Below are 13,100 nucleotides of genomic sequence, written 5' to 3'. Positions count from 1 at the left end.
AAAGCAAGAATCAATAACTGGGATAGATTCAAACTAAAAAGCTTTCTCTCAGCAAAGGAAACTATCAGCAATGTGAAGAGAAAGCCTACAGAGTGGGAGAAAATCTTTGCCAATCATACTTCAGATAGAGCACTAATCTCCAGAATCTATAAAGAAATCAAAAATCTCTACACCAAGAATACAAGTAACGCAATCGATGAATGGGCTAAGGAAATGAACAGACACTTCACAGAAGAAGATCTACAAGCAATCAACAAACATATGAAAAAATGTTCCACATCTCTAGTAATAAGAGAAATGCAAATCAAAACTACCCTAAGATTCCATCTCACTCCAATTAGAATGGTGATTATCAAGAACACAAGCAACAACAGGTGTTGGCGAGGATGTGGGGAAAAAGGTACACTCATACATTGCTTGTGGGGTTTCAAATTAGTGCAGCCACTCTGGAAAGCAGTGTGGAGATTCCTTGGAAATCTTAGAATGGAACCACCATTTGACCCAGCTATCCCACTCCTTGGCCTATACCCAAAGGACTTAAAATCAGCATACTACAGAGATGCAGCCACATCAATGTTCATAGCTGCTCAATTCACAATAGCCAGATTGTGGAACCAACCTCGATGCCCTTCAACTAATGAATGGATAAAGAGACTGTGGTATATATACACAATGGAATATTACTCAACCATAAAGAATGATAAAATTTTGGCATTTACAGGCAAATGGATGCAGTTGGAGAATATCATGCTAAGTGAGATAAGGCAATCTCAAAAAACCAAAGGTCGAATGATCTCTCTGATAAGCGGATGATGACACATAATGGGGGGTTGGAGGGGTTCGTGTTAGGGTTAGGGTTAGGTAGGGGGGCAAGAATGGAGGAAGGAAGGACTGTATAGAGGGAAAAGAGGGGTGGGAGGCGTGGGGGGGAAGGGAAAAAAACCAGAATGAATCAAACAACATTACCCTATGTAAATTTATGATTACACAAATGGTATGCCTTCCTTCAGTTACAAACAGAGAAACAACATGTATCCCCTTTGTTTACAATCAAAAAAAAGCTTAAAAAAAAAGTACCATGCTAGTTAATTATTATTCATGGTGATCATGACTTGAAAGGAAAACTATGTCTCTTGAAAAGAGGCAGATGTAAACCAAATTGAATTTCCTTTACAAGGTGCAGATTTTTATGATGTGTGCTTTTATTTAAAAAATGTTTTATTATTGACTTTTTATCAAACACATATAAATTTTCTGTGTCTGTTTCCTTTTCATAATTCACACCTGAATTTACAACATAATTCGAGTCTACAGCTCAAATTAAATCTTTTTGCATTAGAAGACCATCAATACAGGTGTTCTAAATGAGGAGAAAATAATAGTTACCAAAAAGACATTTATATTGCTTCTTTAATATTTATGTGATTGTCTTTACTGATACTATATTTCTTCATGTGGATTTGAGTTATCATCTAGTGTCATCTTTTTAGGCTGATACCGGTCTTTTAGAACAGATCTGCTAGTTGTGAATTCCTTCAGCTTTTGTTTGTTTTGGAATATGTTTCTGTCTCCTCCAATTTTAAAAAATTGTTTTGCTGGATATAGAATTGTTTCAGGTATTTCCTGGGAATTTGCACAGCTCTGAACATGCACGTAGACTTCTAAATCTTCAGAAATATCCCAGAACTTTTTGAAGGTCCTGTGGACATTCCTTCCAGATAGTCCAGTCTGAAATTCTGTTTTTCTCAACTGGTATTGTAGCCTGAGGCAATGGCTGTGTTAAATAATGACAGTCGATTGTTTTAAACGGATGACCTGCAAATAGGGATTTTCCAATGGAGCAATTTCTCACTCATATTAAATAGCAACATATGCCCTACAAATGGCACTTTTTCAAGGAACCAAGAGATTTGCCTTAGGATGCAAGCCTTAGAGCTAAGAACAATGTTCTGGAAATGTTTCTTTGAGAAGTTTTGCAAAGAAGTTTCTTTCTCAAACAAACCATCTTGCTTGATATTACATTTTTTCCATCTGAATATATTATTCTGATAATAATTAAGAGAAGTTAAACTAACCCTTATAAGTAATTTATTATACTTCACTTAAGTGTGTCACATGTACTATGTTAATTATTGAAAATAGACTATATTTAGTGAAGGTGGAAGAAAAGGGACAGTAGTGCTTTATTTCAGAGAATCCATCCTTTTCAGCAATATAGGCAGGAAAATTTAGGAAAGGTAATTTATATAGATTTTAAAACTTCCTCACTTACAATGGATAAAGAGAGGAAGATACAGCTTAAGAGAAAATTTGGATATTTCAGGTGCACAAGTTTCTTACTTATAAATATAATTGGTGCAGGAATTTTCGTGTCCCCCAAAGGAGTTTTGGAGTATTCTTGCATGAATGTGGGCCTCTCCCTATGTATTTGGGCCGTCTGTGCCATTTTTTCCTTGACAGGATCTCTCTGCTTTGCAGAGGTGGGAATAACCTTCCCATGCGCTGGAGCTGACTACTATTTTCTCAAGAGATGCTTTGGCCCCTTGATTGCTTTCCTGAAACTTTGGACAAGCTTTTTTGTGGGGCCAGGGGTAATTGCTAGTCAAGCCCTGCTCCTTGCAGAGTACAGCATCCAACCTTTTTATCCCAGCTGCTCTGCACCAACACTACCAAAGAAATGTCTGGCCCTAGCCATGTTGTGGAGTGTGGGAATTCTGAATTCTCGCACTATTAGAGACGTAAACAGGATTCAGATGGCAAGCACAGTGCTGAAAATGGCCATACTTAGCCTCATTTCCCTGAGTGGAGTGTTTATACTGGTGAGAGGCAAGAAGGAGAATACAGAAAGGTTTCAGAATGCTTTTGATGCTGAGTTTCCAGACGTCTCCCAGATAATAGAAGCCACCTTCCAAGGATATTTTGCATTTTCAGGCTGGGCAAACTTTGTATGTATAGCAGGTAATTACCAATCTATTGAGAAAAAATAGAAAACTCAAGCCCTGACTTATTGCATGCATTATGAAAAGCACATTCTCTTATTGTATTGTGAGTTTTATCTTAAATAAATGATTCAGTATTTTTTCCTGCCAGCCTCATACTTGCCACTTACTTTTAACTCTTTTTCCCTTTTCTTCCAAAGTTCTTATTTTTAATTTCTCTTTTTCAGCTTTCTTTTCTAGGACCACAAATATGAGACTGCTATATGAATGTTGTGTCCTTTCTGTTAATGCACGAATGCTCAGGTTGTAGAAATATCTTCTACTACCAAACTGTGAATCCAGAAATGATTAATTCCAGACTGTATTTATGTTGTGGGTGACTGTGGCCAACTTAGGTTCTTATTATTTCTATTTCTTTATTTTGGAAATTATATTTTATATTTTATTATGACTTCTTTTTATTTCATGGATGAATAGAATGTTAAAGGTTCATATAATAATACAAATTGCTTTGGGATCCAGTTGGCCTTTTTCACATCAAGCATTTCAAATTAACGATACAGCTATAGTTTTTATGCATACATTATTTTTATGGGTTCTTTCAGTTATACATGACAGTAGAATCTATTTTGATATATTTATAGAAGCATGGAATGCATCTTATTCTAATTAGGATCCCAGTCTTGAGGATGTGCATGATGATGAGATTCACTGTGGTGTATTCATATATGAATATAGGAAAGTTATGTCAGATTCATTCCACTGTCTTTCCCATTCCTATCCCCCTCCTTTCCCTTCATTCCCCTTGGTCTAATCCACTGAAATTCCAATCCCTCTCCCCTTATTGTGGGTTAGCATCCACATGTCAGAGAAAACATTTGACCTTCCATTTTTTAGGATTGACTTATTTTACTTAGCATTTGTTTTTAAGTAACAGAAACCGACACACATTAACTTAAACAATAAAGAGGAACTTACTAGAAGAATAATACTGAATTTCATGAAAGATCTGAGAAGCCAATCTTCAGCAGTAACAGGAAATAGAGAAACTCTGGGACTTAAAAATAAGATTTCTCTCTTTCTTTCTTTCTTCTTTCTTTCTTTCTTTCTTTCTTTCTTTCTTTCTTTCTTTCTTTCTTTCTTTCTTTTCTTTTTAAACACTATTTCATTGTTTTTCTCTTGATTCTCTTGGTCTTGTTGACCTGTACTTCAAACTCTTGAGAGAAATCTTCTTATGTACTAGAAATGATTGACTTCCATTGGGTAAGATATCACCTGGTTCTACTGCCGGTGATCAAGGGACATATTGTATACACAAACCTATAGATTTTGAATTCTTTGGGTTGGGGGTAATTTTCAGAGAATGGCAAAACTGGGAAGAATAGTGTGACAAATTGGACAGATTTGAAAATAACACTGTTCTAGAAAACCCATTATAATGATGCCAATCATGCCCCCTTTTCCTTTTTTTTTTTTTTTGCACTTACTATTGGTATAAAGGAAAGGGAGAGAAAATTTATGACTGATTCTTTAATTCTCTTTAAAATAAGCCTAGCGAATGTTTAACAAGACATTTTTGTTAACCAGAAGAATTTCTTCTCTTCCTTTCCTGGAAGAAGTAATGACTTCGCTGTGCTCCATAGGAATAGTAGGGATCATGTAGGCAACTAGGAAAAGAAAGGTCATTCCACATAAGAGAATGGGCACATTGGTAAGCCAGGGGATGATATTTTTGATGAATGAAAAAGTGCCAGTCTGTCTATTTGCAACAGAGATGGCAAAAGGGACCATCAAATTGTCATATGATCCGTCCCATAGCACTTTCTTTTCAGATGGTCACACAGTCATTATTTTAACTTTCATTTATGTGATTGTTTAACAAATGGTTAAATTTCATGTGTTTTTTGCTGATTATTTTATTCCTACTCCTCACACTCAGTGCCTAGTTCCTACTCGAAGAGACTGAAGATGTAGGTTCCAAATGGTACAGGTATGGTGGGCTCGAATTTCATGTTTCAGTTTTGTGTGTTCAGAAATATTATCATCTATGGGAAATATTTGGGAAACTTTCCCTTTTCTTCATTTAGCACCAAATTTGGAGTCGAATGGGTGTGTAGCAGCTTGCCTCTGTGTGTGTGTGTGTGTGTGTGTGTGTGGTGGTAGAATGGACAGGAAGAAGAATCCAGCCCAATATTTGACATGTGGAACAATTTTAAAGATACATTTAAGAAATGATTTTTTTTTCCAGATATAATTTTGCTCTTTCATATTTTATAGAGGAGCTGAAGAATCCCACCAAGACCATTCCTAAATGTGTATGTACAACAATACCTCTGGTGACTGTGTTTTATTTACTGGTTAACATTTCCTACCTGACTGTTCTGACGCCCAGAGAAATTCTCTCTTCAGGTTTGTACACTAATGGTTAAGGCAATAAATAAAGTGCTGTTCCTTTCAGCACACCTTAAGTATCACTTTACCAGTCAGTACTGCTATTTGCTCTTCATTATTCTATATATAGAGCCCACTTGTAATTTTCTAATAAGAGAGTCTTGAAGAGTGTGATTTGGCTTAGAAAGGAGATTCATGTTTAAAGCATGGCTATACATTTTCTGATAATATGGAAAAGTTTTGTGTAATGCTAATGTAAGATTCAAGAAATTAGTTATTCCGTTCAGGATCACTTTTTATCAGAGTGACATTGTACAATCAGTGTTTATATCTACTAAAATTTTCAAAGCATTTGATTCTGGACATTCTCCTATGTGACAGTGGAATAATAAACTTAAAATGGAAGCTATAAACCATTAAAATAGTAAATGCTAATGACTAATTGATGTATATAATTAATATGTAAAATAATCAAGTTCATATTTAATAACTCCAAAATATATAGTGGTAAAAGACCCTGAAAATAGTGGAAATTTGACTAAAAATTACCATCTTAAAACTCAAATTGTAGAATACAGAGTAAAAGAATAAGAAAATTAAAAAGAAATAAACAAACATTTAAAAATAACAGATTTAAGGAATAAAAAGAAAATTGGAAAACATTCAACCTTTGGTTTTTTTGAGATTGACTTATTTCACTTAGCATGATATTCTCCAATTCCATCCATTTATCTGCAAATGCCATAATTTTATTATTCTTTATGGCTGAATAATATTCCATTGTGTATATATACCACAGTTTCTTTATCCATTGAGTTGGGGATGAGAGGAGAATGGAGGAACTTTAGTTTACATAGAGGGAAATGAGGGTGGGGTATGAAAGATGGTGGAATGAGACAGACATGACTACCCTATGCACACGTATGATTACACGAATGGTATGAATCTACATTGTGCACCACTATAGAAACAAAAAGATGTACCCCATTTGTGGTCAATGAATCAAAATGCAGTCTGTAAAAATAAAAAGAAAATTTAAAAAAGAAAGTTGGGAAGAAATGAAATACAGGGAAAGTTGAAGTCTAGCAATTTTCTCATACCAGCATTGAACCTTGAGTTACCACCTTCTTAGATAAAACTATCACCAGGAACCTGTAGGACTAATCCATTTTCAAGCATTGTAATAGTGGCAGCAATTTTGTAGGTGGCACAACAGTTTGGGGTTGTGTGGAAAATTCATGAAGTGTTTTAACTATAAGCACTTGTCATTTGATTTATAGAGCTTACTCTTTCAGGGATACAGCCCTAAGACCATTTAAATTCTGAATTAGTATTTTTGAATTTAAATTTCTGCACTTTTATTGTATTATAAGTTCAAATTAAGAAAATTAGTCAGAACTATATATGAAAAATGTGTATATAGGATGCCATCATTCCCATCATGAAGTGTGGCAGCAAAAATTAAAGATTGAAAAATATCCATTAAGTTTGTAATAAATACATAATTTAGGGAAATGCATATAAAAGACTATTCTGAAGCGCCAGGTTGGCAGTGCACATCTGTAACTCCAGCAACTCAGCAGGCTAAGTAGGAGGATTCGTAAGTTCGAGGCCAGCCTGGGCAGTCTAGTGAGACTCTGACTTAAAATAAAAAAATAAAAAGGGTCTGGGATGCATCTCAGTGGTAGAACATTTGCTGAGAATATATGAGATCCTGGGTTTAATCCCCAGTATTGCAAACAAAACAAACAAACAAACAACAAACAAAAAACCCCATAAAAGATAATAGTTTTGATGAGACTTAAAGAAACTGTTTACAATGTGGTAACACTAGAAAACATACATCTATATTCTCACATAAAACAGAAAAAAATAGTTAACAATGATGATCAACTGGGATAGTACTGTGCTTTTTTCTTTTTTTTTTACACTGAATTTAGCAAATTTTCTTTAATGCAGTGCATCATTTATATAATTAGTTTGATAAGTTACAAAAAAAGAATTAGAAATTTTAAGGATTGAGGGCTGCATTTGCTTCAATCAAACAGGTATATTAGAAAGATGTGAAAAATTTCTAAATGCAGAGGGGTATCTATAATACAATGTGAAGTGGATGTTATGTTTTATCTGAGGAACATTGAAAAAACTATGCTGAGTTGTAATAAATATTAGATTCTATAGTTTATATTGTAAAAGAATCAAAGGTGTTAATCACGTGACATTTTGGTCTGTGTCAGTGTTGGAGAGCTGACCTGCTTCTTCCCCCATTGTTTTCTTAGAAGAAAAAAGTATCTTTCAGTGCAGAAAGAAGGGACACCCTCTAGAATAGGGTGTGTGGAGACACAAGAGTGAGGAGGCCTGGTTCCAGCTTATTCAGCCCCAGGATTTCAGTGCTTTTGAAGCCCTGCTGACACATGTCAGGAGGGCTCACTGTGCTGTCCCTGGGGTTTTGATGACATATTTAAGACTAGAGAATATTGGCATAGGGCAAGATGATCTTAACAGGAAATACACTGCATGGAGACAGAGTGAAGAAGGTTTTCTTGTTCAGCCATACCCTCTAGAAAGCTGTTCTTAAATACCCAAGTATAGTTAAAATTTTGAAAATTCAGGTGGGAATTTAATAATTATTTTAAAATCGATGCAATCACTGTACAGGGTAATTTTTAAAATAATACTTCCCTTCCTTGACAGTGTATATACCTTTGGGTTCACAGTCTCACTTCTTTTTTTTTTTTTTTTTGGTACTGGGGATTGAACTCAGGGTCACTTGGCCACCAAGCCACATCCCCAGTCCTACTTTGTATTTTATGTAGAGACAGGTCTCACTGAGTTTTAGCACCTCGCTTTTGCTGAGGCTGACTTTCAACTTGCAATCCTCCTTCCTCAACCTCCTGGGCTGTTGGGATTATAAACGTGTGCCACTGCGCCCAGCTGAGAAGTCTCGCTTCTAAGAATTTACTCTGAGGAGAATTATATGATTATCAAGAATTAAAAGCATGTTTGTTTTTATTAAAGCACATTTTTCATTAGCAAAAATCAAAAAAACAAAACAAAACAGAACAAACACCTGAAAACAGCCTACAAATCTACCAGTGTGGAATGGGTTAGACAAACTAATTTACTGAGAATTCATTAACATAATTAGATGGATGTAAATGATGGATGTAAATTGGATGGATGTAAATATGATCAAGATACTTTGGGAAGTGAGCAAAATCAAGACTAAACATGCTCACACATTAGCAAAGCCATACATACACATAGGCACACATGTATGGAAACACTCTCACATACAGTATAATCATAGAAAATTTGTGGACTAAGATCCAAACAGATGTTAACAGTAGTTACTTTGGGGTGCATGAATGAGAGATTGTTGAGGAGAGGGACATTTATTTTTTAATTTATGAATTCAGTGCTATTTTACTTTTTACAAAATCATATGTTATAATTTTTTTAAAAATGACACATGGAAAGGAGTAGAAAAGAGAAAAATCACTTGAAGGACAAAAAATTATGTAGAAAGATTATGTATAATTTTTACCATCCACAATGGGAGAACTGTAGCAGACCCTCCTCCCATTATAATCTACTACATTTGTAGGACACCCATTAGGAAATTGGAGAATTTACTTTTCTCTTTTTTAGGGGTGGGGGTACCAGGGATTAAACTCAGGGGCACTGAACCACTGAGCAACATCCCAAGTCCTTTTTTCATTACAAGAAAGAATGTTTTAAGATGTATCTGAAAGTGGATAGAATGTGGAGGTATGGGCAAACAATGAACAATACTTTCTTTGAAATGAATCAGAATTGAGACTGGAGATATTTTAACCAATATTATAGAATAGTATCAGATAAAAGTGACATGACTCCTGAAACTATTAAAAATGGGTTAAAAATAAAGATCTTGAGAACAGGAGCACTGACATTTTAATTTTGTCACATTTGAAAAGTCTTACTTTTTGTTATAAACCAGTATACCGATGTCCCCTGGAAACCAACCTACCTACACACCAAAGTATAATCCCAGAGGGCTCCTACCCCCAGGGACATTAGGCTCTACTATGCTCATTCCACTGAAAAACTGAAAATTTGTTTCTCTGTCATAGAATAATCTGTCCTAGCATATATCTATGTAATACAAATTGAACTCAATTGAGTTTTCATCAACAATAGATGTCTGTCTTCATTGGTGATTTTAATACCTACTGCCTTATATTGAATTAGTATTTTCGCTTCATCTTTAAGCAAAAAAGAAACAAACAAACAAACAACAACCAAAAAGAAAGAAAAGAAAAAATCAGAATATTCTCTAAAGATTCATCTATATCAGGGGTTCTCAAGTTCAATCCATCCACATTTTTGGACATATGCTTGTGTGTGTGTGTGTGTGTGTGTGTGTGTGTGTGTGTGTGTGTGTGTGTGTGTTGCTGGGGATCAAACCTAGGGCTTCATGCTTGCTAGGCAAATGCTCTGTCACTGAGCTATATTCCCAGCCCGGTCCATACAGTTCTTGTTTATATAGGGCTGTTCTGGGCATGGTGGAATGTTTAGCAGCATCCTTGGCTTATACCCACTGGGTTTCAGTGGCAACCTCCTACCTCCTCGGCTGTGATTAAAAAAGTCTTCAGACATTTCCACATGACCCCCAAGGAGCAAAATCACCTCTAGCTGAGAGCCACCTGCCTGAAATTTAGACAAATCCCAAATATCATAGATGTTTTTATTCTCGTGTAATTTTTATTCTTGTGTAATTTATTTTCTCTGAGTACCTGGTTCATTTTTCTGAGTATTTGATTTCACAACTGTGGTGTGGTAAGTCTCATTCCTGGGGCAGAGGTGTTGCACTGTGATTTTTTTTTTTAATCTCTGACTGCATCTATCAGCACTCTGCACACTTGTTTTAGAAAACAAGCAAGCCTTCAATCATCCATTCAACAAAACCAATTCATTTCACAAGTATTTATTGAAAACTCACTCTTTGTCTTTTGGTGAGTGAAGTACTAGTCTTATAGGAAAGAAATGAAGGAACCTTGCCCCCCAAAATTCCTGGTCTTGTGGGGAAGACATAAAAATGTTAAACACTTTTGATACATTGAGATAGGACTAAAATGGAATATGCCTATGACATTAGGTAAGGGTAAAACAATGAAATAAGCTACAAAATTTAACAAAAATAAATTTCCAGTGTCTTTAAAATTTTTTGTTTTCCGATGAAATAATAATATTAAAAGGCTTTTGCTTGGTTTCTGTTTCTTAACACTTTTCCTTTCATGTGTTTTTGTTTCTCTGCAGATGCTGTGGCTGTTACATGGACTGATAAAGTTATCCCCCAATTAATATGGATTATTCCTTTTGCTATTTCTGCCTCATTATATAGCAACCTTCTGATTTCTATACTCAACAGAACAAGAATGACATATATTGCAGGCCAACAAGGCCAGCTACCTTTGTTATTTAATACACTTAACATTCACTCCTCTCCACTAATATCTGTGATAGTAAATGTTGCTCTGTCATCCCTTATGATTGTCATAACAAACTTAGTTGAACTGATAAACTATCTTTATTTTGTGGTTTCTATCTGGGTTGTATTAACGATGATAGGAATACTAAAACTGAGATACCAGGAGCCGAATCTACACAGACCTTATAAGGTAAAAGTGGATTTTCTATATTTTTTCCATGTGAAATAAAAGATATTATGTATAACTGTATCTGAAAATTATATTCAGAACATCTATGAGTTGATGTTTTACTACTCAGAAAATTGTGAAACATGTAAGGATAATCTGGTCTTTATTTTTATTTTAAGTTTTATTGAATAGGCTTTACTCAATATAAAGACTTTAAGGTTCCATTTAATGGTTCATTAGAGAGAAAGATAATTCTCTGGGTGGTGGGATAGATCTTATGCACCTTTTGACCTGAGATTACTTGGTTTACTTATGTAGCTACTTACACATACAAATATCTTCCATAGTTGAGGTCAAATTTAGCAAATGAGAAAGAGAAGAGGCAAAGTGAGATCACAAATTATGACATCTACTGTCCTGAAACATTGGCTTATTTTGACCATTTAACTAATTCCATCATTTCAACTTTGCTACTTTTAACCTTACTTACAGTCTAGAAGAAGGCCAACTATAAATGGTTAAATTTATATAATGGTTAAATTTTTCTTTTCTTCCCACATTAGTGTTCTTTCTTTCTTTCTCCATTATTTGACAACTAATCTTTAACTGTAAGATGATAGGTTATCTTTCTTAGGGGTATTTTACAAATTAGGAGGAGATTCTTCATTCATTAAGCCCCAAAAGAATGGCATTCTCATTAAAGTGTTTCATAAATTGTGATTCAGTGTTATATTTTTAGAGTATAAATTCATGTCTTTTAAAGGCATCTCAAAAGTGACTGCCATTATCCCCCTAGGATGGGGTAATGTTAGGTGTAGGATCTCTATAACCCTAACACAAAGCAGGTGCCAAGGGTGGATCTTTAAGATTTTTGGTTAAACAATAAAATAAAATAAAATAAAATAAAAAAGTAAAACAGGGAGAACTGTTTGAGTCAAGTTTTTGATTTCTTTCTTAATATGCTGAACTTATAAAGTCATAATATTTACCTGCCAATATTTACCTAAGTAACACAGGATCTAAATGGTCTCTGTGTTTTTGTTTTGAATTTTTTACTAGCTTGAAATATTTTCCAGGGAAGATGGTTGTGACCTTCCACTGGCCTTAGAAACGCCTCTGAAAAAATTCATGCCATCTAGATCTGCAAATGGTCATCTTACCAGCACATGGTCATAATTATTTCCAGGCACGAACAATCAAAGGCTAGATGTTTATTCCCTCCAACCTAACCTTGACAATTAGAGTCTTAAACATTTCCTCTTACTCAGGCATTTATCTTGGTTCTAAGCCTGGTTTATCTAACTGAATAGCCAATTTAGCCTATTTTCTATAATTAATTTATGCTTTTTTTTGTTTATATAAATATGTGGGTGTCATACATGGATAGTCATATCTAATTATTATTTAAATTTTTGCTTTTTTCAGGTGTTTTTTCCATTTATATTCATAACAATGGCCATCAGCCTGGGCATGGTTTTGATACCATTGATAAAGTCTCCAAAAATGCATTATATCTACATATTTCTGTTTCTTCTCAGTGGACTGCTGTTTTATATACCTTTTGTATATTTTAAGTTGAAGTTGGTTTGGTTTGATAAAATGACTTGCTATTTACAATTACTATTTAATGTTTGCATTCCTGATGCATTTTATAAAGAATCAGAAGTAGAAACTTAAAAAAAAAAAAATAGCCTTCCAAAAACATGCCAAGTTCAAAATAAAGATTAAGCAGATGATGAGATACTAACAGTGAAATTCCCATGGCAACTTTTTCAAATGAAATAATGTATATAAAAGACAGTGTCTGGCTTTAAATTCACAGAGAAATAATCATGCATCACTAAAGCTCTGTTTTGGTTAGTAAAAATCTTAAATCAGTTTGCATAGTTTGATATATTGATGCTATATTCCATTCTTGCATTTTTTTGTGTCTCATTCCTTTTCTACTGAATTTCTACTGTTCTTATAATAAAAGTTAATGATTAAAAATAAAAAGCATTCTCTTTATCTTTCTTAAGTCTTTTTTTTTTTTTTTTTTTTTTTTGGTGCTGATTCAAAGTTAAAAAGAATGATTCCAATTGTGTTAGCTTTTCCCTCTAATGGTATATATTTTTAACCTAATTGGTAT

The 13,100-nt window shown here is 34.4% G+C and overlaps 1 protein-coding gene across 3 annotated transcripts in view; it reads left to right on the top strand.

Annotated features, from left to right (window-relative positions):
- Nucleotides 1-2,183: 2,183 nt before the first annotated feature.
- SLC7A13 (solute carrier family 7 member 13) overlaps nucleotides 2,184-13,100 on the top strand; it is a 19,517-nt gene continuing 8,600 nt past the window's right edge. For 2 of the 3 annotated variants that reach the window (XR_013763600.1, XR_013763601.1), the window contains exons 1-4: nucleotides 2,184-2,958; nucleotides 5,217-5,348; nucleotides 10,632-10,993; nucleotides 12,398-13,100. The exon at nucleotides 12,398-13,100 is cut by the window's right edge and continues 1,515 nt beyond it. Coding sequence is in view for 1 of the 3 variants with exons in the window: in XM_079138514.1 (XP_078994640.1) it covers nucleotides 2,274-2,958; nucleotides 5,217-5,348; nucleotides 10,632-10,993 (1,179 nt within the window). In the remaining 2 variants the exon portion in view is untranslated. The remainder of the gene's footprint in view (nucleotides 2,959-5,216; nucleotides 5,349-10,631; nucleotides 10,994-12,397) is intronic. The other variant, XM_079138514.1, reaches the window with a different exon arrangement.

Source organism: Sciurus vulgaris (assembly GCF_902686455.1).
Source record: "Sciurus vulgaris genome assembly, chromosome: 1".
Classification (NCBI taxonomy): domain Eukaryota; kingdom Metazoa; phylum Chordata; class Mammalia; order Rodentia; family Sciuridae; genus Sciurus; species Sciurus vulgaris.
The sequence above is the reverse complement of the archived record's forward strand: the minus strand, read 5'-3'. Positions and strand labels throughout refer to the sequence as shown.